The following is a 22,761-nucleotide window of genomic DNA, read 5'->3' as shown; positions in this document are numbered from 1 at the left end:
ATTTTTTCTATTTTAAAATATTTTTTTCTTGAAGTAAGAAAATATTTAATTTTAGTGTATGTGAATTAATTATCATTTTGAAATTTTATATTTTTATTAGTTTTATTATATTATTTGGTGTATGTAAAATATGTTTCATAGAATTTAAATGTGTTTTAGATATAATTTTGCTAAATTTTATTAAGATATATTAAATATTAAAAAATTATAAAAATAATTCTATTGTCAATATAAAACTAAAAATATAATGGTTGGTTTGTGCTTATATAAAATGTATATGCATAAAAATTATTAATTTATAATTTTAATGAAACCATATATTTACATAGGATTTTCTGAAAAATTATTATCTTATTATTGTATTGATTTGTGTCAAATTTTGAACCGATCCAATTTGAAACTAAAAAAATTTATTAATTTATGGTGTTCATTAATTTATCGAGTATTAATTTATAGAGTATATGTTGTATATGTGCATTATAACTTTATAAATAATTAAGTCAACGTAAAATTTATATGAAATAACGTAAAATTAGAGTTACAGAAAAAACGTAAAATTAGTTTTGGATTTCCAAGGTGGATATAAATATTTTTTTATCATGAAAGTGGCAAAGAAAAAACGAAACGAACATTGAATTCCAGGGACATTGATGTGATGTTCTTAGAGAACTTTATAAAAGTTAAGTTGGCAAAAAATCCCCCAACAGAGACTAAGTCAAAGAAATATGAAACTAAGAATCATTTCCGACCATAGCTTTTAAATTAGCCACCTAAACTCTTGGACTAGTGTTGAAGAGTGATTACGACGTTATGTGATTATGTCCGAGCGTTATAAGAAAGTTTACTAAACATCAAGAGCTATATGGAAGCTCTTCTAAGGTTTTATTAAGCTTGCAGTACTGCTAAAAGAAAATGCTTTAGTATAAGAAAAAAAGTGTAAAAAGTTTCATATAACCTTTAAGATAGAAGGTATATCGTTTATATTAAAGAGAGAAGGTATATCATATAGAGATCTTGAATCATTTGAATACATCGCTTTATAGAGTTATATGACTGTGCTAGTAGCCAGGTTGTCGAATCTGGTGGCTGCGTATCCATTGGCTTCTGGTGAGCATTGATGCCATGGAAATTGCAACGTAGTTCTCCCATAACTAATTTTTCTAATAAAGACCACAATGAGTTTGCATGTGCTAATGCTATGATGCCTACTGGAACTAAAAATGATATAACTAAATTCTCAAAAAATGTAGATGAAACTTAAATAATATACAAGAACATAGATCAACAAGTTATAGAAAAGTTATGATGCCTACTGCCTACTGCCTACTGCCTACTGCCTACTGGGACGTCCAAATTAAAAGTTAGTCTCTCTCCATGCATCCAGCGAGACTGAGAATTGAGAAATCAAAGCTAAAGGCTGTGGTTTGACCCAAAAAAAAAAAGCTAAAGGCTGTGGAAATACAAACCTAAACGCCAAACATGCAATTCTTCAATAAGTTGCATGTGATAGAATCTGATTGGAAGTCTATGCCAGGCTCAGCCATAGGCCAGACCCGGTGCTGGTCTAAAACAGACCCTAACCCAAATATAAACTTTAAATTTTTATTCTTGAAAGGGAAGAAATACAGAAACGGGCCCTAAATGTTACTATTGGTTGTGGTTTTAGCCATGAACTTGAATTAATATTCCAGAGGAGAGAAAGAAAGGCCTCTAAATTAAAACATTTAGTTAAACGTTCATATATAAGTCCAACTTTGGGCTTAAATAATGTTGGATTCTGTTCAAATTAACTGACAGCACATGCACAGCCCATTAACTGGCATGCTAACATCATAAACACACAAATATATATTGTGGTGTTAACAAAGAATGTACTACTACTCACGTCAAATATTTGGAGATTCTTGCTCTCTTGCTTAACTAGAAGCTTCTCATGGAATTTTTCCATGAAAATAACTTTCTTCTATCGGTGAAGCAAGTGATTAAACCGTTGCCATCTTCGATTGATAGAATCTTCAAGGGAATATGACTTGTAGCTCTCTTGAAAATAAATAAAATTATTCCCTAATTATTATATGGAAAGACACACAAGAGAGAGGAGAGAAGTGAAACCCTCTCTTTAGTCTCTCCCTTCCTCCACCGTAAACTCTAGGTCACCGCCGCTTTATCTGTCCGTTCAGGAGGCCGACAGCACCTTTCGCCGTCGGTCTCCTTCCTCTGTCTACCGGTTTTCATATCTTCGCCTTTACCCTCTGCTATCTTCTCCTTGTCTCTCCTCCTTGCTTGATGTGTCTGGATCCGATAAAATCTTCTTCGCCGGATTTAACTGAAATCAAAGGATCTTTGCTTTCTCCGGACCATCAGCGAGGCGAGACGGGTCTGTGATGGCCTTGGGAGCCATGGATCTACTGTTAGACGCCGATTGCGCTCGGATCTGGGTCAGATCCGAGATCCGAGATCCACCAGAAGCTTCGACGTGTCACGACCGTCCACGCCTCTGCTCCGCCGTCTCGCCCCAGTCGATCGATTTTAGCGGTTAGTTTCTAGGGTTTGCGTAGAGCTCCTCCTCTCTCTGAGTGAAGGGTGGTTGTGAGGCGCACCACCGAGGACCTCTGTTCCTTAGCTCAAAAGGCGGCTTCCGTGGTGTTCCTCAGCGAAGGATTGTCTCCTCTTCCCCGCTCTCATCGTCTTCAAAAGGGTCTTGAGGACTAACCTCGACGTCGACGTCTCTTACGGATAGGGCGATGCTTTTCTTCGCCTTCAGGTCACCTGCTTCAAGGAGTTCCGTGCTCCTTCTGTGCTTCATCTCCCCTTCCAAAGCTCCCGTTCGATTGCTGTTTTGTAACCTTGTTGTCTTCGCTGCATCTTCTGTGTCGCGCAGCGGAATGAGACCATAACAAACGATTGCGCTTGACCGCGTTCTTCATCTTCAGCGGTGTAGTAAGCAGATTTACATTCTAGCGAACTTATGCGTTAGCTTGGGCTTGCTTTGTTGACGTCCTCCTCCTGCGGAGCTCCGGGGCGTGAGCCAGGCGCTTCCATCGATGCCTGCTAGAAGCCACTTCGGTGAGGCTCGATCAATCTCGCCTTCAGGTTATTCTCTTGTTCTCTATTTATTTACAGATGAACAAGAAGCACTTTGGTATGGGAAGCCAAAATGTTGTTTTTGTGCTGCAATGTTGTATTAACTTCGTGTAAACCATTGTCTGAGTTGCATGATGTTAATTCTGTAGATTCTTTGGAGTTTTTTTTTTTAACTTTTTGCAACCCCTTAAACCTGATTGGCTAAAAGCATCTCTTGGTTTCATTAACTTGTAACCGGATCTTCATTATCTTCTTAATGATATTTACCAATTAGCAAAAAAAAAAAAATTATTCCCTGGACTGATGCAGGTAAACAAACTAAGCTCTGTTAGTTTGTGTTGTTTTGTTCCGAAAGGAACTTCGCTATTGCCGTATGAAACAACTCCCTTTTGCCTTCTTTGAGGTCTAGCACATCTTTTCCTTGCCGCTTTTTTGTGTTATTTTTAGCTAGAGATTTGCTCGTTTATCACTTTCTACAAATATTGATCAAAAAAAAAAAATAACTTTCTACAAATGCTTACAAGTTGAAGTTTGGGTTTTATCGATTGATGTTTGTCAACAACTTATTATAGCACCTTATCTTTATTCTTTTGAAATGATATTTACATTTTTAGCAAAAAATAAAAATAAAAATGAAAGCATATGTACTAGTTAGAGCATTTCCAATTCACTTCTATTTCTACTTTTATAATAGCATTTAGAGACAAAATCACTTCAATCCATTTCTATTTTTGCTTCTAAAATAGAAATTGTTATTTTTTTTTTCTATTTATAGAATAAGAAATAACATTTTTCCATATTTTATTCTATATGTATAGATTTTTATTTTAGAAAAATACATTACAGTAGAATTTATTTCTATTATAAAGTTTTTTTATTTTAGAAGTAAAATAGAAGAATACATCCGAGATGGGTTTAGAGTTTAACACATAGCTTACTTGAGGACAAGTCTTCTATCTAGTCAACGCACAGATAACACTTCAACGCAACTCAGTTCAACATCTGCAAACAAGAAACATGTAGAAAAGTCACGTGATCTTAATTTCCTGGACATTTTGTCTTATATCGGATACAGCATTGAAATTCAAGATTAGTTTCGTAATAATTTGGTTATTCCCCCACCCATCTTTTTCTCATAAGTCATGACCGACAATTATTAAACATATCCGGCTGATCAGCCGCCTCCTTCTGTTAACCGCCCTTAAAAATTAAATCAATAATTGAGTGTCGGCATTTTATGTAGTGTCTAGGCAGAAATTAAAAAGCTGGAAAATTAGAGCTATCTCCGTTCATGTGTAACATATAAGAATTAGGGGGGGGGGGGGGGGGGGGGGAGAGGATAAATATATAAAATTTGATTTGTTATTTTTTTGATTAGGTCTAAAAAATCTAAGTATCCATAATTTACATATTAAATCAAATATAATTTTTGTTTCGAAATAATTGATGTTTTGGTCAAAGATATAAACTAAAACTAATTCATCCAATCATCCAAATATTATAGGTCACACAGTTTTTAATAAAACTAAAATTAATATAAAATATCAAAATATCATTTATTTTGAAACATTAAAAACTTTTCAAAGTATCATCTATTTTGGATCAGAGAGAATATGACATTCTTTTAAAATTAATCAGATCATAAAATTAAAAGACTGATTTCTCCTTCTGATATGTATATATAAATATATATATATATATATAATTTATGTTTACAATTATATAATTATTTTATCTACAAAAATTTGATTTGTTATTTTTTTTATTAGGTCTAAAAAATCTAAGTATCCATAATTTACATATTAAATCAAATATAATTTTTGTTTCGAAATAATTGATGTTTTGGTCAAAGATATAAACTAAAACTAATTCATCCAATCATCCAAAAATTATAGGTCACACAGTTTTTAATAAAACTAAAATTAATATAAAATATCAAAATATCATTTATTTTGAAACATTAAAAACTTTTCAAAGTATCATCTATTTTGGATCAGAGAGAATATGACATTCTTTTAAAATTAATCAGATCATAAAATTAAAAGACTGATTTCTCCTTCTGATATGTATATATAAATATATATATATATATATATATATATATATATAATTTATGTTTACAATTATATAATTATTTTATCTACAAAAATTTAATAGTTTTTTATTACTGAATCTATTCTTTAGTTATTAAAATTAAATAATTTTATTTTAATAAAATTTCATTGTTTATTAAATATTAGTTTCCAATATCTTATTTATTTTTTATTTCAAATACTGTATATTTTATCGGATACCCAGAAACCAAGTATATAAATGATAACCGAACAAATACAAATCATAAAGATTATGATTTGGATGAAGTGAAGTGGATTATGAATATCTTCAAAAATTTAGATATCCAGTCCGCGTCCACCAGTAGCAAAATACACATAAATTACATGACAAAAAGAGGACTAGTATATACGTACAAAGCTTGAAAATGTAAGAAAATCAATATCTATACATTTGGTCGAGGATGATGGTCAATGCCATGGCCACACAAGGCTCCATCTCCGGTTCAACTATAAGTTTGAACACATCTTTGCCAAATGAAACTCCTCCAACCATTGCCTCTTTCCTCTTGATTTCCGCCGTTTTCTTCTTGTTCCTCCTCTCGTCCAATATTTTGCAGCTTCTTTGGCTGTATGATCCTTCTATCTCGTATAGTACTGTCTTCTTCGAGCTAACTGACACCAAGCTCTTCTTGTTTGTCATTATACTAACGTTTTTCTTTGCCGTAAATATTGGATCTCTTTGTGTTTCTCCATCGTATACCATCCACCAATCTCCAAGGCTCAACTTCTGGTCAAATAAATTAACAAGAAATGAATATCAAGATTGGTTTCATGATAAGAATTTGGTTATCTTTTGAATAACAAACATAAAAGACCAATTTGGTTCAGGACTTTGGATCTTAGGTATATATCTATATAAAGCCAAATAGAGATAGAAAGGAGGAGTACCTTGCGGCGGATGGAGAGGAGGGGTAGGCCGGAAGCGTCCATAAGGACGATGTTATCTTTAGGACAGTTCATGTAGTTGTCGACCCTAAAGACAAGTTCTCCATTGGAGTTGTAAACTGTGAAGCCATCACAGTTGAAGAGAAGGGACTTCTTCCACACCGTTAAAACGACAGCTTCCTTACTATCGCACAAGCTCTCCTCGCAAGTGTTTTGGAATTTTGGATGAACTTTTGTCATATCTTTTCTTTGTGGGTATTTATGATTTTTGAAGATGAGTTGATATTTGATAATGAGAAGAGGTCGTTTGCGTGTTTATATATACCAGTGTATAAAGAGAGAGAGAGAGAGAGAGTGTGTGGTGCTCATATGAAAAGAATGGTCTCATCTTCTTGTTTTCCACTAGAGAGAGATATCCTTTTCAGTCTGTTACTATAAGATATCTAGTCTTTTTAATTTATGTTATTATTTTATGAATTAGTGTAAACTAATGAATTCCTTTGAATCCTTCCTATAATAAATGTTATAGTACTGTTTTTAAGTTCACCTAAACTTCAACAAATATTATACAGGAGCCTCGTATTTTAATTACTGATTCGACCAATATTGGCCCTACAAAATAGCTTATGGTCTCGTGTTTAATATTAATCTAATGCTAACTCTAGCTATGTTATAAAAAATAATCCAATTGAGAACTCTAGTCTCTAGTTGATATATATATATGGTCGATGTTTTAGAGAAATTTATAAATATAACACGATTATTATATATTTTCTGGCAAATTTACCATTTTAAAGATTGATAAACTAAGTAATTTATTTAAGGAAAATTATAGAAATACGTTTAAACTAAGACTTATCGTTTAATATCCCCTAAACTATATCTGCGAAGTGATTTTTGTTAAATCCAAGTTTACGGTTTGAATGAAAAATAATAATTTAAGTCATGAAAGTGTAAAACTCAAGTCTTCGGATTGGTGTGCCAAGAATATTTTTTTATTAGATCCGAAAGCTAAAGCGTGGAAACCAGAATTTGAGATATGAAGAATATTATTAATTGTATGCTTTTATTGATTTTTTTATTTAATTCTTTTAGCATTTATTTTAATTATAGAACCTTAAAAAATGCATCAAGTAACAATTCATTATTTCTACCATTTTCTTTATTGCAAATTGATACCATGTTTACAAATCATGACTTAAGTAATCTATGAATATATTATTTAAAAGACAGTTTGCCTTTCCTACAAGATATGTCTATTTTTTTCTCATTAATGATTCACAATGAATGGAATGAAATAATGATTACAATATATTTTGTTTTCACATACCAATTATTAAATAGACAATTTAATCTATGAATATTAATGAGTTTTCATAATATCAAGTAACTTATATTTCGGATTGTATAGACTAAAGATAGATTGCTTTTTCAAAAACATTAGTTATATTGTAGTGATAAAGGAAGGAAATCAATATGAAAAATATATGATTCATGTATTCAATGACGTGAATGAATATCAACTATGTTATATATATATATATATATATATATATATATATATATATGTATATATCATTCACAATATGTTAGTTGACAAAATTTTAACTTTGCAATCATTTTTTAACAAAGGTTTACGCCATGTCTGACACACCTAAAAATTTAACAAAAAAAATTGATAAAAAAATTAATCTAAAATTATGATTTTAAATATATACATATATATTCTTAAATATTATTTAAAAGAAAAAAAATATTTTTCTCTGAATTTTTATGCTTAATTAAAGTAAATTTATATTAAATATTGGTCAAAATAATAAAATATGTAATATTAATAAATTTCATTTTAAAATATAATTTAAAATTTAAAAATTTATCACTGCACATGGTGTAGGAAAACACCTAGTTATAATTAATTAACACTCTGTTTTGTGTATCTCTATTTTCTAATCATTTTTGGCGTTCAATTGTTCTCTTCGCTTGTTCATGTAAAGTTTCTTAAAAAAAGTTTTTTAGTAGAAAAATTATTGTCTCCGGAAAAGAAAGAAAAAAAAAGAATCTATGCCAACCAAAACCAACGCATAATCCATAATCCATCGTCACTTCCAGTGCATCTTTTTAAAATGTAAAACATGAGTTTTATCTATGAAATATTCTTCATCTTTTTATATAACTATTTCTGCAGTATTATGCAGAAAGTAATACTCCATATGTTTTATAATAAGTGTTATTCTAACATTTTTTTTTCATTGTTACACAAAAAGTGTCACTTTACAATTCTAATACAAATTATACTTACTTTCGGCTGAAAATTAATTGCAAACTGCACTGATTTTATAAAAAAAATTATTTATCTCGAATACTATTGGTCATAGAGGTGTAATTAATAACAACTTATATATATTTCAGCAACTTTCTTAATATGTGTGAAAAGTATCATTGTGACACTTATTCAGAAACAGAAACAGAGGAGTACTATATAATATATATATATATATATATATATTTTGATAATCCAGGGGTTCCCCGCTTCGCGGGTCATTCCCCTGGATCCGGTCAGGCAGCGGTCCACTTCACCCGGGAGGACTTTACCTGAACTGGATCGAACCCAGTACCGATTTGGTGTCCAGTACTATATAATATATATGCTCTCTAGTAATCAACATGTAAATGTGTTATTCATGTATATCATATCTTATTTTAAAGAAAACTTTGTGGATCAAACTTCTTGCATGTCCCAAATATTGGCTAGACCAGTTACATTTACAATATCAGAATATATATTTATAACCAAAAAAGCTTTGAACTGCTACCATGGACATTTTGAGCCAAGGGAAAAACATAATCTAGTGGAAGATAAAGACGAGTGGAAAGACAAATTCAAAGTTGCAAAACATGGACATTAAATAAAGAAATCGAGTTTTGGACCAATACTTGGTCGTATTATGATATGATGGATGGAAGGAGGACCACCATAAAATATCATCACTCATCATTATAAATAATTAGGCTTAAGAAGAAAGTTGTGGAGGAGGAGCGATTAGCGGTGGGAAGAGAAAATAAAAGAGACCATCCCAACAAAATTCCACCAATTATTTTAATTAAAAAATTTGTATTATTTTCCTTGAGATATTTTTGCACGTCCATTGATATAATTGAATGTTCCACTTACGTTGACATCCCTCGCTTACAGTTTTTATATTACTTTCGCTATCTATCGTTTGTCTACAAACAAATAAGAATGCGGTTTCTGCATCATGTGTACACAAAAAGTGATTACGACCTTTGAGAGATAACAATGTACGCTCTCTGCACGAAGAATATGTTCTCTTGCCCTCTCTCTTTAACGCATTGCAGAGTAGTGTGAATACAACTTAATCTGTCTTCCTACCAAACATGATTCCTCAATTCTTATTATTCCTCATCTTAGTAGCTTTAGTGAGTTTCATATAATCATATGATAGATCATTATTTTGCATCCTACCTCGTACGACATATCATCAAATAGTCATTACGTTTATCAATCTGCCAATTGTCAGATATCTCTATTCAGAAATGAGGATATAAGTAAACACACGAGGAAAAGAATGCACACATCTTTAGCCAAAAAATCATATACAACATCAAAGTCTAGTCACATATTTTTTTTCTTCTAATTATATCATATTAAAGCTGATTTTCAATCATCTTCATATCATGTCTCTTAAAAATCAATTAGCTAATCACTTTTAACCCACCTTCTGCGTGCGTGCGTGCTCTTTCCCCCTTCAGCATTTCTTCTGCAATGCATTCGGGTTTATTCACCCCCTCTCCAAAAAATGAGATGTCGCTTTAACCACCACTCTAGAATCTTTTTTTTCTTTTTGCGTGTAATATGCTTCTAAAGCATTTGCCCAGTGTAGATTCCTTTACTTTCTCATCAGGGATTTACGTTACAGTCACTCAAGAATCTATCTTCCCGATTCAGATTCTTTCTCCAATAGCTTTTGTACTGTGGGATTCCCAGCTCTAGCCACGGCTTCATGTTCCCATTGTAGTGTAAGGTCGCTGCGTTTTTTATCGTTTGGGTGTTGATGTAGTAGTCATAACCAAGCCCTGATACAGCCCATTTGTCGTCAAGAGCATAAACTTTGTCTTGGAACGTAAGCAAAGTTGCTTGCAACGCAATTGCTTCTCTAGACTCACCTCCACCACTCATCTGCTGCACAAAGAAAAAGACAGTCATCGCTCATAAGTCATAAGCAATACATTATCACTTACTAATTTTCTCCCTTTTATAAAACTGACCTGTTTATAAAATTTCAGGTAGCTCTCTGAAACTCCCAGTTCCCTCCATCTAGCAAGATCAATGACATTCAATCCAGACATCCACAGACAAGCATTAGTATCAAAACCTTCTCTCTTGAGACTCTTTAGCTGACCCAATCTCACAGAGCACGACTTCAATGCGCCATTCACTTTTCCTTCCATGTCAAGCTCCCAAAGAGGAGATAAGTCTCGCTGGACTACAACGTCATGATCCAGAACCACAACCTTTTTCAGCTTGTGAAATATCTCTGGGAGAAGATAGTGAGTTTGAGAGAAAATGGATAAGTAGTATGTTCTATTCCCTTGTGACGCCAAATTGTTGTCACCACTGGTGAAGGAGACACGGAACTCCGCGGGCAAATAGAGCTTCTTCGTATCAGAATTGTCCAGCTCGAGTTTTTCAATGTTCAATACTTGAATAGCTGCTTGTTTGCAGGGATTCCTGATGAACCATTGTTTCATCGCAAAGTAGTTCTGCTCGTCTGTCAGTACATGGAATACAAAGTTTTTACTTTCCTGAAACATCAACAACCAAACAAGAATTAGATATAAGGGTTATATGACAGTAAAGGAAACTAGATTCAATGCATACCCTTGCGTGTAAAGCCGTTGAGTTGATCACAACGGAAGAGGCAAGAATATTGTCGGAGATGATAACAAAGTGAAGCAATGAAGGATCTGAGAATTTCTCACTATCCTCAATTTCAACTGGAGCTGACTTGAAATATTCCACCGTTAGTCTCATTGACAGGCAGTGAAGACTCTTGGGCATTGTCTGTACTGCAAGCTGGTAGAGGAACACACTCTGTTTCATGTGGAAACTAGCTTCATCATCAGTCAAATCCAGGATCTGTCTCAGTTTCTTGTCAACATTGTTACAGTCCACTGGAAAAGACTTTGCCTTTGAAATTACAGCTTCCATCTTCTGAAACTTTTTATCAACCCTGATAGAACAGTGGAACGAGATGCACAATGAGCAAAAACCTTAATCTTAGCATCTTTCTACCAATGCAAACATGCTTAAACCCAAACTGGTGAAGAACTTACTGTGGTGGGAGGTCAGCATCAGCTGAACCTTCACTAAGAATACGCTCAAACTCTTGGATATTCTGTTTCATATCCCGAGTCAACTTGCTTTGAGAAGGCATTTTAGCAATACTTGGATAGTATGCTCTAGCCACAAACAGGAGGTCCTTCATGTGCTTCACCTTAGCATCTCTCAAGGGTTCCTTATTCTCCTCCCTCCAGAGGCAGTAGCTTCCGTATTTCAGTTGACAAGTTCTCTGAGTTTCATCAGCATTTACTATCGCCCCCTGAACGCCTTTGTGCGAGGCATTTACTGTTTTCCCCTGAACACCTTTGTACGAGGCTTTGGTTTTTGTTTTCTGTTCGGAGAAGAAACCAGAATAAAGTTAACTTAAAGACGATTGGTAAGAGATACAAAAATGACAACTAAAGAAACAACGTAATCCATTTGTACTTTAGCAGGGCTAGGGATGGCAACAACAGCTGGGGACACTGGTAATCCTGCAGATTAATTGAGGAACCAGACGTTAAATTTGCGGATCAGAAGCGAAATAAGACACTGGGAGAGGAATTTAAAAAAAAAAAAAAAAAAGGGAACTTGTAAAGTAGACCAGACCTCTCTTTTTAGAATCAGTGGTGCTTGTCCTATTCATATCTCTGGAATCCAAGTTTATGTCGCTTTTCTAGCATGTGGAACAAAACAACAAAAGGAAAAAAAGGTTAGAATCAAATCTGTTACAAACATCTCACCCCAAGGAACCAATTCTTCACCTCGCCCAAAACAAGTTGAGATACATGAAGCAACATAACTCATGGATGCAATTTTAACTTTCCAGTCACATGAGATAGTCAAATAAAATAAAAAATCACTAATTTATCTAAATTTTTGTATATCATCACACAAAATATACAACAAGTGACTAACAACAGCCTCTTGACCTCTAGATTATATGTTCCGGCCACACAAGTTTCAGAGCTTTAATTCTACGGGCTACGGGGAAAAAAATATGTAAGAAATATAGAAAGTCGATGCCTTTAATATAGTGGGAACCAAAAAGGACCAACCTTGGGAAGCACTGGATTGAATCTATGGAGAACCTCATCGACTCGGACGGAGAGATCTCTCTGCAAAATCGAGCAAAGGAAGATGAAAAAAAAGAATGGAATCAATGAAACGAAGAGTGACAATCAATCAAATACCTGAGGATGATGTTTAGTAGCATTGATTCTATTAAAGCTATCGAACTGATTCCAAAAGAAAGAGCGTTAGAACAAACATTAAAAGAAACCATTAAGGAAAGGCAATGCTTACAGGAGAAGACGGTTGAACAGTGACGAATCCTGGAGAATAAGAGAGAGAAGAGAGTCAGATCTGAAAACAGAGATCGAGAGAGAATGGAAGTTACCAGGAGAGTGAAAGCCGTTGTGAAGGCCGAGCAAGAACGCAAGAGGAACAAGCGTTGATAAGATGATAAGAACCAATACTCCAACCACCAGTACTCTCCACCGTCGTTTTCCTCCTCCTCCTCCGCCTCCGCCTTTCATATCTCTCCGGTTCAGATTCAAATCAAATGCCTTTCAAATTAACGAACGCATTGGATCTTCTCTCGATATTAACACTCAAATCCACACTCTCGTTTAACGATGCCAATGTATCTCTGCTTCAATCTCAAATCTTCCTTCGCTCTATAAGTTTTGCACTTTGCTGGATCGCATCGTCCCTTTCCTTTGCTTTTGCTGCTACTTACACGGAAGAAGGAAGGGAAGATAGAAGACACCCCAACTCTGTTTTCGCACGTGTGAATCTGTCTCTGCCGTTCGATTATTTATCCAACTTGCAAGATCTACCTCCTGATCGTTACACGTGTTTTTCTCACACGGTAGTTACTTTATTTTTGTTTTGTAATTTTTTTTATTACTTACGGTCTCCCCGACAAATCCAAAACACCGGGATGCCTATGAGGCTAGAGATTGGGTCAATATATTGGGCCTCTTTATCTTTCTTTTAATGGGCTATATGATTTGTATGTAAGCGCTATTGCTATTCTACTTTGTGAGAGTAGGCATCAAACATTTTACAACAAAATATAATCTCATGTTGTCATCGATATGGAAACAAACATGAGTCTAAACTGATCAAATTTCTTATATTTCCCCAGTCAATAAAGATTATAACGAGAAGAGCATGAAATCGATTCTCATCAAGGTTCTAAAAATCGGTCTATACGGCCGTCTAGACGACGACTCGGTCTTATCCGAAACGATTTTTTTAAAATCTGATTTATACCGATTTATATGATTCAAATTAGTTTAAACTATTCTAAATCAGTTAAAATCGTTTTAAATCGATCTAAATTTGTCTATATATGTTAAATTAAGCAACAATATTATTACAAATCTACAAATTTATCTAGTTTTTTATGTTTTGTATATCTAATTTTGATAATTAATCATAATAATTTTATAATTAAATTTTAAAACTAAAATATGTTATATAAATGTATAAAATATTTAAAATAAATCAATAATTTGCTAAAATCTAAGCTCCGAATAAATTGCTAAAGAGTCGCCTAACTATTTTTAGAACATTGATTCTGATAGTTGGTCGCATGTAGTTGCATCTTACATCAAAGGATGTTGGATGAGTCACGAAAGAAATGCTTCCCGCAATCTCTACACGTGTAGTGTGGGAGGGGGAATCAAAACTATACTAAAAGCAGAATATCAGGGTCTATGGAGGTGTCCACGTCATCTGATAAAATCATCCAATCATACTCTTTTAAACCGCCATGTCACATTGAATCTCAGTTCATTCCAAAAACACACGGATCCATTCAAAAGAATTTAACAAACTGTAATTGGTCCACTTCTTATCCAAACCCATCAGGCCCACCTCTTGGACAATTTTTTCTCGACACTAAGTACAGAGACTCATCGACTTCTTCTTATTCGCTTTCATCGGATAACTTTTGACATTTCCCTTTAATTAAGCCGTATCCAGCCGTTACTTTCTCATTTAACCCCCTCTTTACTCTTATAATCCGCATACATGCTACCGTCTCGACTCCCTTCCTTTGCGAGCTTTTATAAACTCTTATTCTCAGTCTCTGCTCCATGCAAATCCTCATCAAACCTGCAAAATTCACGAAATCCATCCAAGCTTATCCGTTAATGGCGTCCAAATCAGTGAAATCCCTGGCTTAGCTGAATCGGAGCTCCGTTTAATTTCGTTTAATATTTTTTTTTAGGAAGCCAGAAACACAGCTAGAGGAGAAAGTTTAATTGGGCTGATGCTGCTTATGATTGATGAACACTTGAACAGGTATGACACCGGTTACTAAAACGATGATTTCCCTTCTTAGAGTTTCCATTTGCTCACTGATAATATTGAACACAGGCTACAGTATTTGAGGGATTCATCTTATCAAATCGTGTTGCACGATATCAGGGGAATCTCAAACGCGGAACAACGTGAAGAAACAGGTAAATAATGACAATTTGAAGTAGGATAAATATGTTTACCGAATGATTACTTTGATTTGGCTTTCATATACTTGGTATAGTGTATAGTCCAGATGGTAAACTACACATTCTTTTGTGGGTTTTCTCGCATGTGAAAGTTCTGAGTGGAGCTTTAGTTTCGGCCTCCATTTATCAACATGCACCTAAATTTCACAGGTCCCATGGAGTTATGTCAGATTATGATTCTCAGTTTCTCAATTGTGCTGACCACTACTCAGCTTTTAGCTTACCTCGGTATGGACATGGCTTATCTCAAGCAAAATATACTAAACAAGTGAAGCTGTTTATTTCCCTCTTTGAAGTGAATGTCTCTCTGCCTTTGTTAATTGTTGGATACTCATAGGAAACAAAAACGTAAATTGAATTTGCAAGCATTGTGATTGATTTCATAAGCGATGATGGGCCATCCCCACAAGAATATGGGGAGTGAGAGAGCAGCTGAGTTTTCTAAGAAAATTCAGAACCGATGAGGTAATGATTGATATCGCATTTCATCAATTTTTATTGCTCTACCAACTTTCTTAATCTCTGTTCTCCCTAGCTAGCCTCTAGGTATTGCTTGATTGTATAAAATGGAAATCCTATTACAATCAATTAAAGAAGGAAAAACTACTGAACGACTATGGGAGGTCTAAGAACTCTTCTCAGAATGCATGTTTATAGTTGTCCGAGAATACATATTTTGTTGCTAAATGTGTCATTTTGCTTAATACCTCAATATTGTCCGTTTGGGACCTTCTACTTGGATTTTTGTCTTCATTTTATGCTGCTAACGTGATACATCATTAAGATCCAGGGATATGGTTTCCCTACCTCGGGTTTTGGAGGCTCAGATGGTGAAGGAGTGGATGCTTTAAGAGAGTTAATCTGCGTCTTAGAAATACTGCATATTTACTCCAATGAGGAAACTTCTTGAGAGGCACCAATAACGGCAATTGAACATGGTATGCGCTGGACTGCAGAATTTAGTCCCCAAGTTAATTGTCTACTGCCAAGTACGTGAAGCCAAGCACGTAAGTTTTCTCCCTTGCCTTTTGTCTTTAAGTGTATCACCTGACTAAAGTAAATATGACTTGAATAAAAGCTTCTGGTGTATCTCTTTCCAATAGGTCAAAAGAGTGTCGTTACTTTTAAAAAAAAAAAAACAACGATCATGGAGAGACAGAGCATCATATATAAGCGGCTGGAGTTACCTAGATGTCCACTTAGAGATCGAAGAAATTCATGTAAGCAAGTAGTTTTCCAAAATGTTACATATCTTTTCATATATCTTTCGTTCTCTGATTTTTATGATATCTATATATAAGACACATTAGTGTCAATTATATAGTGCATAGGAATGAGAGTAAATCTTTACTGTTGTATTTTGAAAAGACCAATTTGCTATGGATAAAATTATAACCAAATTTATCTCCCTTATGGGCATTGATTGAAGCATGTAACAAATACCCTTTGTAGTTGAAGCTACATATGTCTCATCTACCTTATGGATGCATTAAGTAGAGCCTGTAGCTTCTAAGACAGCAAGGATATTACAATTATTTTGTTTCGAAAGTCTAAAGGTTATTATCAGGATTACAAGGATCATAAAGCTTTAATAAGGGCAACAAGACCGACAAAAACAAAATTCCGTGAAATAGAAGACAACCTAACACTGCATCTAAAGCCCTAAGAAAATAATTTTACCCCAAAATGAAACCATAAATACTTCAATCAAATACAGTAAACAAATAGTACATTAAAAACTAAAGATGGACACGAGTGGGCGACATTATATGGCTGTACGTTTCTGTCCATCTCAAACAAAACATAAACGAGAAAAGAGTTTTTTTAGAGACGTTGGATATTTCTATTATACATTTTTGGGTGCAAATTTATAAATCATACCATTTTTAAAGTATTACAATATTGTATAGAACAACTTATTAGAAATACAAGACGAGAAGAAATGAGAAAGTTACAAGAGAGAGCAAAGAAAGCGAAGAGATAACAAAAGGATGCTAGCTGAAGGGATTCCGAACCAGAAATACAACTCCATAAGAGAGTGAGCAGACGGAGGATTTGGGGCAACGAAGTTACCCAACATGGATCGGTTAATCAGCTTGAATAAGCATTAGATTTCTATTATACATCACAATTATATTTGTACTTCTATTTCGGTTTAGTTTTTAATAAGAAAATAATATAAAAAATTAAAAATAAACCGAAATAAAATTACATATATAATTGTGATTATATTATTTTTTTTGTCACACTTTTTTCTATAATAGAAATATCCAATAACAAAGTACTATGGATTCTCCAACTTTAAAAGTAGGGAATATATCATGAATACTTTCTTTCCAGCCATAGAGACATTTAACTTGTGTGTTTTTACTGATAAAGATTATATTTACAAACATTTTTTGTCACTTTACAAATGTAAACAAATATTATAATTTAGTGTCTCCAAATATTTTTATATTTTATTTTTATGGAAAAGCAATGACAATTACTTTAATATATATATAAATTCACATAATGAAACTTTGATTAAACAATATTTTAGACCGCAAACAATTACATATAACATATAATTTATTAAAACTCCTTTTTTTTAACAATTAACTTTATTAATTTTGATAAGAGTCAATATAATCTTTATGCAGGATGTTTGTTACAAAGGTAATGGTAACAAAAGGAGAGATTATGAGGAAGGTTTCATTTTGCAAGTGTATCGGCGACTTGATTCCCGGTTCTTCTTATCCATTTGAACTCGAAGCATTCAAAATTTGATCTCCACCACATTGCTTCTCGAGTCCAAATGTAACCATCAGAGTATTAAAACTCCTATTTCATAAAATATAAATCATATGTAATTTCATATAAATGACTAATAGTTTAACAAATATATAATAGCATAATCCGCGCTACGCGCGGAAAAAATCTCTAGTCTTGATAAGACCTTTAATTCGGTTTCCGGTTTTGTCAATAAATACAACTTACAAGTTAACCAACCCAAACCACCCAATTTCGTTTCGGTTAAGTTGTTTCGGTCCGGCTCTAGCTTAAAAAAAACAATAAGAAAAGACTTCCCGATCCCGAGTTTCTTCCGAATAGAAGAAACGTCAGCGAGAAGAGAGATCCGATCTACGACTACGACCTCTGTTAATGTGAAGCAAACAAACGAAGAAAGCATCTGAGATTTTTCAAAACAAAGAGAGAAATGGTTTGGGAGAAAGAGAAAATCGTCGGAACTTGTTTACTCGGAGGAGCCGCCTTCGCCGTCGGAGCTTCCTTCCTCCACCTCTTCCTCAAAGGCGACCTTCCTCTAGGCTTAGGGTTAGGCACATGTGTGCTTTCCCCCTTCAGAAAACGCAAGCCCGTTCGCGTCTACATGGACGGCTGCTTCGACATGATGCACTACGGCCACTGCAACGCGCTAAGGCAAGCGCGTGCTCTCGGTGACCAATTAGTCGTAGGCGTTGTTAGCGACGAAGAGATTATAGCTAATAAAGGACCTCCCGTTACGCCTCTTCATGAGAGGTATCTCTCCTTGTTCCTCTTATATCTAGTTTTATTTTTATTAATCCCTAACTAACTAACTAACTCGACCGATAGATCCTTTCTCCGGATATTCAAATGAGATATAAATCATTGCTTTATATCGGCATAGCAACACATGTTTAGTTAGTATAGCATTGCTTAGCTTAACTATAATCTCTAATTAAGCATGCGCTGCCACGCGTTTACTCTATAGCTAACACATGTTTAGTTAAGTTAATGTTGTAGGGTTTGTTTTGAACCAGGGTTGCTTAACTTCTCAGAGTCCGCCTACCAAACTAATCTCCAATTAAACATGTGTTGCCACGCGTTTACTTTAAATACGCGTGGCAACATTCTGTTGTGGGTAGTTTAGCTTCCCAGAGTCCGCCTACCACTAGACCATCCCATGTGTTGTTTTGTATATCTAATTGGCTTAGGTTTGTTTTCTGATTTATGTTGTTGTGTTAGGATGATAATGGTGAAGGCGGTGAAGTGGGTGGATGAAGTTATATCAGATGCTCCTTACGCCATCACGGAGGAGTTCATGAAGAAGCTGTTTGATGAGTATCAGATTGATTACATTATCCATGGGGATGATCCTTGCGTTCTTCCCGATGGAACTGATGCTTATGCGCATGCCAAGAAGGCTGGGAGGTACAAGCAGATTAAGCGTACTGAAGGAGTTTCCAGCACTGACATCGTTGGTATAACTGAAGAAAAGATACAAACTTGCATTGTTTGACGGATTAGATTTTTTCTCTAAAAGTTTTGATTTTTTTTTTTTGGAATCTATGTGTAGGTCGCATGCTTCTTTGTGTGAGAGAAAGATCTGTTAGTGATAGTCATAATCGTTCCTCTTTGCAAAGGCAGTTCAGCCATGGGCATGACAGTCCAAGGTTTAAGGACGGAGTTTCTTCTGCTGGTACTCGCGTCTCGCATTTTCTTCCTACTTCCCGCAGGATTGTTCAGTTCTCTAATGGCAAGGTATGCAAAGTCTTAAAGACTGTCCTTTTTATTAGTTCGTTAGTTGCCTCTGTATCTACCGGTTATAGTATGTGGATGTTTGTATATCTATAGCTATAGTATTTGTTGCTTTATGATTTATGATCAAGTAGGTTGAACAGGTATATGACCCTTTTGTTCCTAATAGCTATCCAATGGCTCTGAGCTACTGTTCTTATAGTTGTTTGGATCATTGAAGAGAACTGGTTCAAACCACAGTATCACCATCGTTATGGGTTCACCCTTGGTTCTTCCCTTCTGAAATATGATTAGCAAGTTACTAGCTCACTCTTTCTATGAAAGTTTCACCAATCGTTGGACGTACCTTTTAAATGTTTGTCTATATATTTCTTTCTAAAATGACACAAGGTTGCTTCACCCCTCATTTATGCTTCAACTCATACCCGCTATGTAACCTAAGATTATTTTTCTTTGATAGATTCACGTTTCCCATACTTTTGTCATTTTACTTCATCTTTTCATTCCATTTCTCATATTGTGTTTGGAGTTGATCAATTTACAACATGCTTATGGTGGCAGGGGCCAGGACCTGATGCACGCATAGTTTACATAGATGGTGCGTTTGATCTTTTCCATGCTGGCCATGTTGAGGTATAGTAAGTTAACTTGGTACAATTAAATTTGTCAAGTGGTTATGCTCAGTATGCTATTCATTTCAAGATTGAGTTTGTATTTTTTGTCGACATATCTGGGGGCTAACCTATAATTCATCTACATATGGATGCTTAATCATATATGTTTGTCCACTAGTGCAACTAGAATTGCCTAAAGTAATATTGAGCGACCTTTATTCTGCCAATGTTAATTCTTGTTCTTGATTTATTCAATTTTGTACAGATTCTCAGGCGTGCTAGAGAGCTTGGAGACTTTCTTCTTGTTGGAATACATAATGACCAGACCGTCAGGTTCATAAAGCTCAGTTTTGGCTGTCTGCATTATTGTGTGATTGTCTCAAATTTTTATTAATTGGTGATGTTAATTTTATGCAAAGATAAATAGTTCTCGTCCCGTTCTGATATCTACTTTTAAGTCTTGGTAGTGTTGAGAAGTTTAGATGTGCATCTCTGCTTAAAGTCGTCTTACGTTGATGTGCAGTGCTAAAAGAGGAGCGCACCGCCCAATCATGAATCTCCATGAAAGAAGCTTAAGCGTTCTGGCATGCCGCTATGTTGATGAGGTGATAATTGGCGCTCCGTGGGAAGTGTCGAAAGATACGGTGAGCTTATCTGCTTTCTACTTGATAATTACCCAAATGGCTTTCATGAAAAGCTAATTTTGACAGTGATTTGGATATTGCAGATCACAACATTTGACATTTCATTGGTGGTTCATGGGACAGTAGCCGAGAGCGATGACTTTCAAAGGGTAAAACTAGATTCAGATATAGTAAGGTAAAAGACAAAAGAGCTGCGTTTTCTAAGAATATGGTTTGATGATTTAACAGGAGGAAGAGAATCCATACGCTGTACCAATTAGCATGGGCATATTCCAAGTTCTAGAAAGCCCTCTTGATATCACAACGTCCACCATAATCAGGAGGATTGTAGCCAACCATGAAGCTTATCAGGCAAGTTGCTATTCTGGTTCATTCATTCTTCTTGCTTCACTCTGACCTTTGTCTCATTCGAAATTTGTTTTGCATTGCATTTTATAGAAGCGTAATTTGAAAAAGGAAGCTAGTGAGAAGAAGTACTACGAGCAGAAGGCGTTTGTGTCCGGGGACTGATAGAATCAGAAGCTGTAGACTTCCTAGAACTTTTTTTAAAACCATCTTCGGGATTTGAATCAGTTTCTTGCTCATCTTAGTATCGTTGTGGCGACTATAGGAGAATGTTTCTGGATGAGAGTCCAATGCTACATATGACATTCTGTTCTCTAGTTTACAGTTTACATAAATAAGGCATTGATGGTTTTAGCACCAATTGCCCTTCACTTTTTGGGATGTTTCATTCTGTTTGTAACTTTTGTTTTTTTTGCGTTACTGCAAATATGTATCTGTTTAGTGTTTACTATCTAAAAATAAAACAAGGAACTCAGGTTAGAGGATAACACAATTTTACAAAGAGATGTAATAAGACAGTTCCATGACTCATTCTTGTCACTCACAGGCATTGCAGTTAACTTGCTTATTTTGTGACTTGCTCTAAACATTACTTTGCAAAAAAATTACAAACAGTAAAAAGCGTTGCAAGAAATGAGAGGGATACTACAAACTAAATCACACACACAAGTGGTGAAGGCTTAGAGAGACTTGAAGTAGAGGTGGTGATCGGAGAAAAGAACCCTATAAGCTAGATTGCATCTACACTTCAACCTAATTACAAACCCATCTCCAGATCTTTCTATCCTCATCCCTTCTCCACAATCTTCTTCTTCCTCGTAAGCATCATAGTTAGTCTCTTCTTGATTGACCTCCTCCACGTGATTGTTAACCATCTTCATCGTCTGTTATTCACCAAAATTAAAGATTCTTTATTAGTACCAGAAGAGAAGAAAATGCTTTAATTGTATAGCAAGCAACCTCTGTATCAGGATTCTTGGAAGCAGACGGCGACGTTTCTTGCTTCGTCAAAACAGGGCTTGCGTGGGCTGCGGTGAGAATCTGGTCGTCGATGGTGGAGGAATGGGGTTCAGGGTGGGTGGAGCGAAGAGGAGAGGAGATAAAGATTGGGTCTTGAGAGGAGAGTCTCCTTCGTTTGGGATGATCGGACTCGTCGGAACCAGGGGAGAAGAAGGAGTCATCATAAGGTGGGGATGAGAGGCGGAGGAGTGAGAGATCAATGTCGTTGATGCTCAGATTCTTACGTTCTTGCATCATCATCATCATCATCATCGTCAATGTAACGAACTAGCGAATTTTAAAAAGGCGCGCGTGTTTAGGTGAATCTATGTTCGGTTTAAAGATTCCGGTTCAGGTGAGAGTGAGAGTGAGAGAGAGACCTTCATAACAAAATTGGGTAAACAACATATTTACTCACCAGAAGTACCGTATAGTAACAATTTCACACAAAGTTTTAACATCGGTTCAATTCGACCTATTTTAAGTTATCCGACTTATTACTTCCCAATTAAAAATATCGAAACCCGAATCCACATAGACCACGGTTCTTCGTTAATTTAGTGGTTTACAATATAAACTAGATTTAAAACACTTAAACCGAACCAATACAAACCTGACCAGACATCCGATTGGTTGCCACCCAAGGGGTTATTGGTTGTTGTATTTTAATGGATTTGAAAATCCGAACTAAATCTAGTGTTATTGGTTCTGTGA

At 35.0% G+C, this 22,761-nt stretch overlaps 4 protein-coding genes across 5 annotated transcripts; 1 reads left to right on the top strand and 3 right to left on the bottom strand.

Moving 5' to 3' along the window:
* Positions 1-5,375: 5,375 nt before the first annotated feature.
* Positions 5,376-6,479, bottom strand: LOC125585086 (protein LURP-one-related 8-like). Its single transcript, XM_048753475.1, has 2 exons — positions 6,087-6,479; positions 5,376-5,925 (listed from the first exon to the last, which is right to left on the bottom strand). Exons 1-2 carry the CDS (start codon positions 6,321-6,323, stop codon positions 5,575-5,577), a joined length of 588 nt encoding a protein of 195 aa, XP_048609432.1. The 5' UTR covers positions 6,324-6,479; the 3' UTR covers positions 5,376-5,574.
* Positions 6,480-9,663: 3,184 nt separating this feature from the next.
* LOC106411041 (probable galacturonosyltransferase 7) lies at positions 9,664-13,171 on the bottom strand. 2 transcript variants are annotated; one of them, XM_013851712.3, is made up of 10 exons: positions 12,824-13,171; positions 12,730-12,758; positions 12,618-12,662; positions 12,483-12,542; positions 12,034-12,100; positions 11,872-11,918; positions 11,439-11,776; positions 10,984-11,335; positions 10,371-10,907; positions 9,664-10,284 (listed from the first exon to the last, which is right to left on the bottom strand). In XM_013851712.3, the coding sequence occupies exons 1-10, from the start codon at positions 12,960-12,962 to the stop codon at positions 10,003-10,005; spliced, it is 1,896 nt and encodes a 631-aa protein (XP_013707166.2). In that variant the 5' UTR covers positions 12,963-13,171; the 3' UTR covers positions 9,664-10,002. The 2 variants fall into 2 exon arrangements, with proteins under 2 accessions (XP_013707166.2, XP_013707167.2); XM_013851713.3 differs by having other exon boundaries at positions 9,664-10,281.
* A 4,831-nt stretch (positions 13,172-18,002) lies between these two features.
* LOC106407142 (ethanolamine-phosphate cytidylyltransferase) lies at positions 18,003-21,577 on the top strand. Its single transcript, XM_013847942.3, has 9 exons — positions 18,003-18,464; positions 18,933-19,168; positions 19,264-19,448; positions 20,007-20,078; positions 20,325-20,392; positions 20,583-20,703; positions 20,787-20,852; positions 20,932-21,054; positions 21,142-21,577. Exons 1-9 carry the CDS (start codon positions 18,145-18,147, stop codon positions 21,211-21,213), a joined length of 1,263 nt encoding a protein of 420 aa, XP_013703396.1. The 5' UTR covers positions 18,003-18,144; the 3' UTR covers positions 21,214-21,577.
* BNAC04G06650D lies at positions 21,252-22,761 on the bottom strand. Its single transcript, XM_013849403.3, has 2 exons — positions 22,009-22,761; positions 21,252-21,932 (listed from the first exon to the last, which is right to left on the bottom strand). Exons 1-2 carry the CDS (start codon positions 22,318-22,320, stop codon positions 21,729-21,731), a joined length of 516 nt encoding a protein of 171 aa, XP_013704857.1. The 5' UTR covers positions 22,321-22,761; the 3' UTR covers positions 21,252-21,728.

This window comes from Brassica napus, chromosome C4, assembly GCF_020379485.1.
Source record: "Brassica napus cultivar Da-Ae chromosome C4, Da-Ae, whole genome shotgun sequence".
NCBI classification, from domain to species: Eukaryota; Viridiplantae; Streptophyta; class Magnoliopsida; order Brassicales; family Brassicaceae; genus Brassica; species Brassica napus.
The sequence above is the reverse complement of the archived record's forward strand: the minus strand, read 5'-3'. Positions and strand labels throughout refer to the sequence as shown.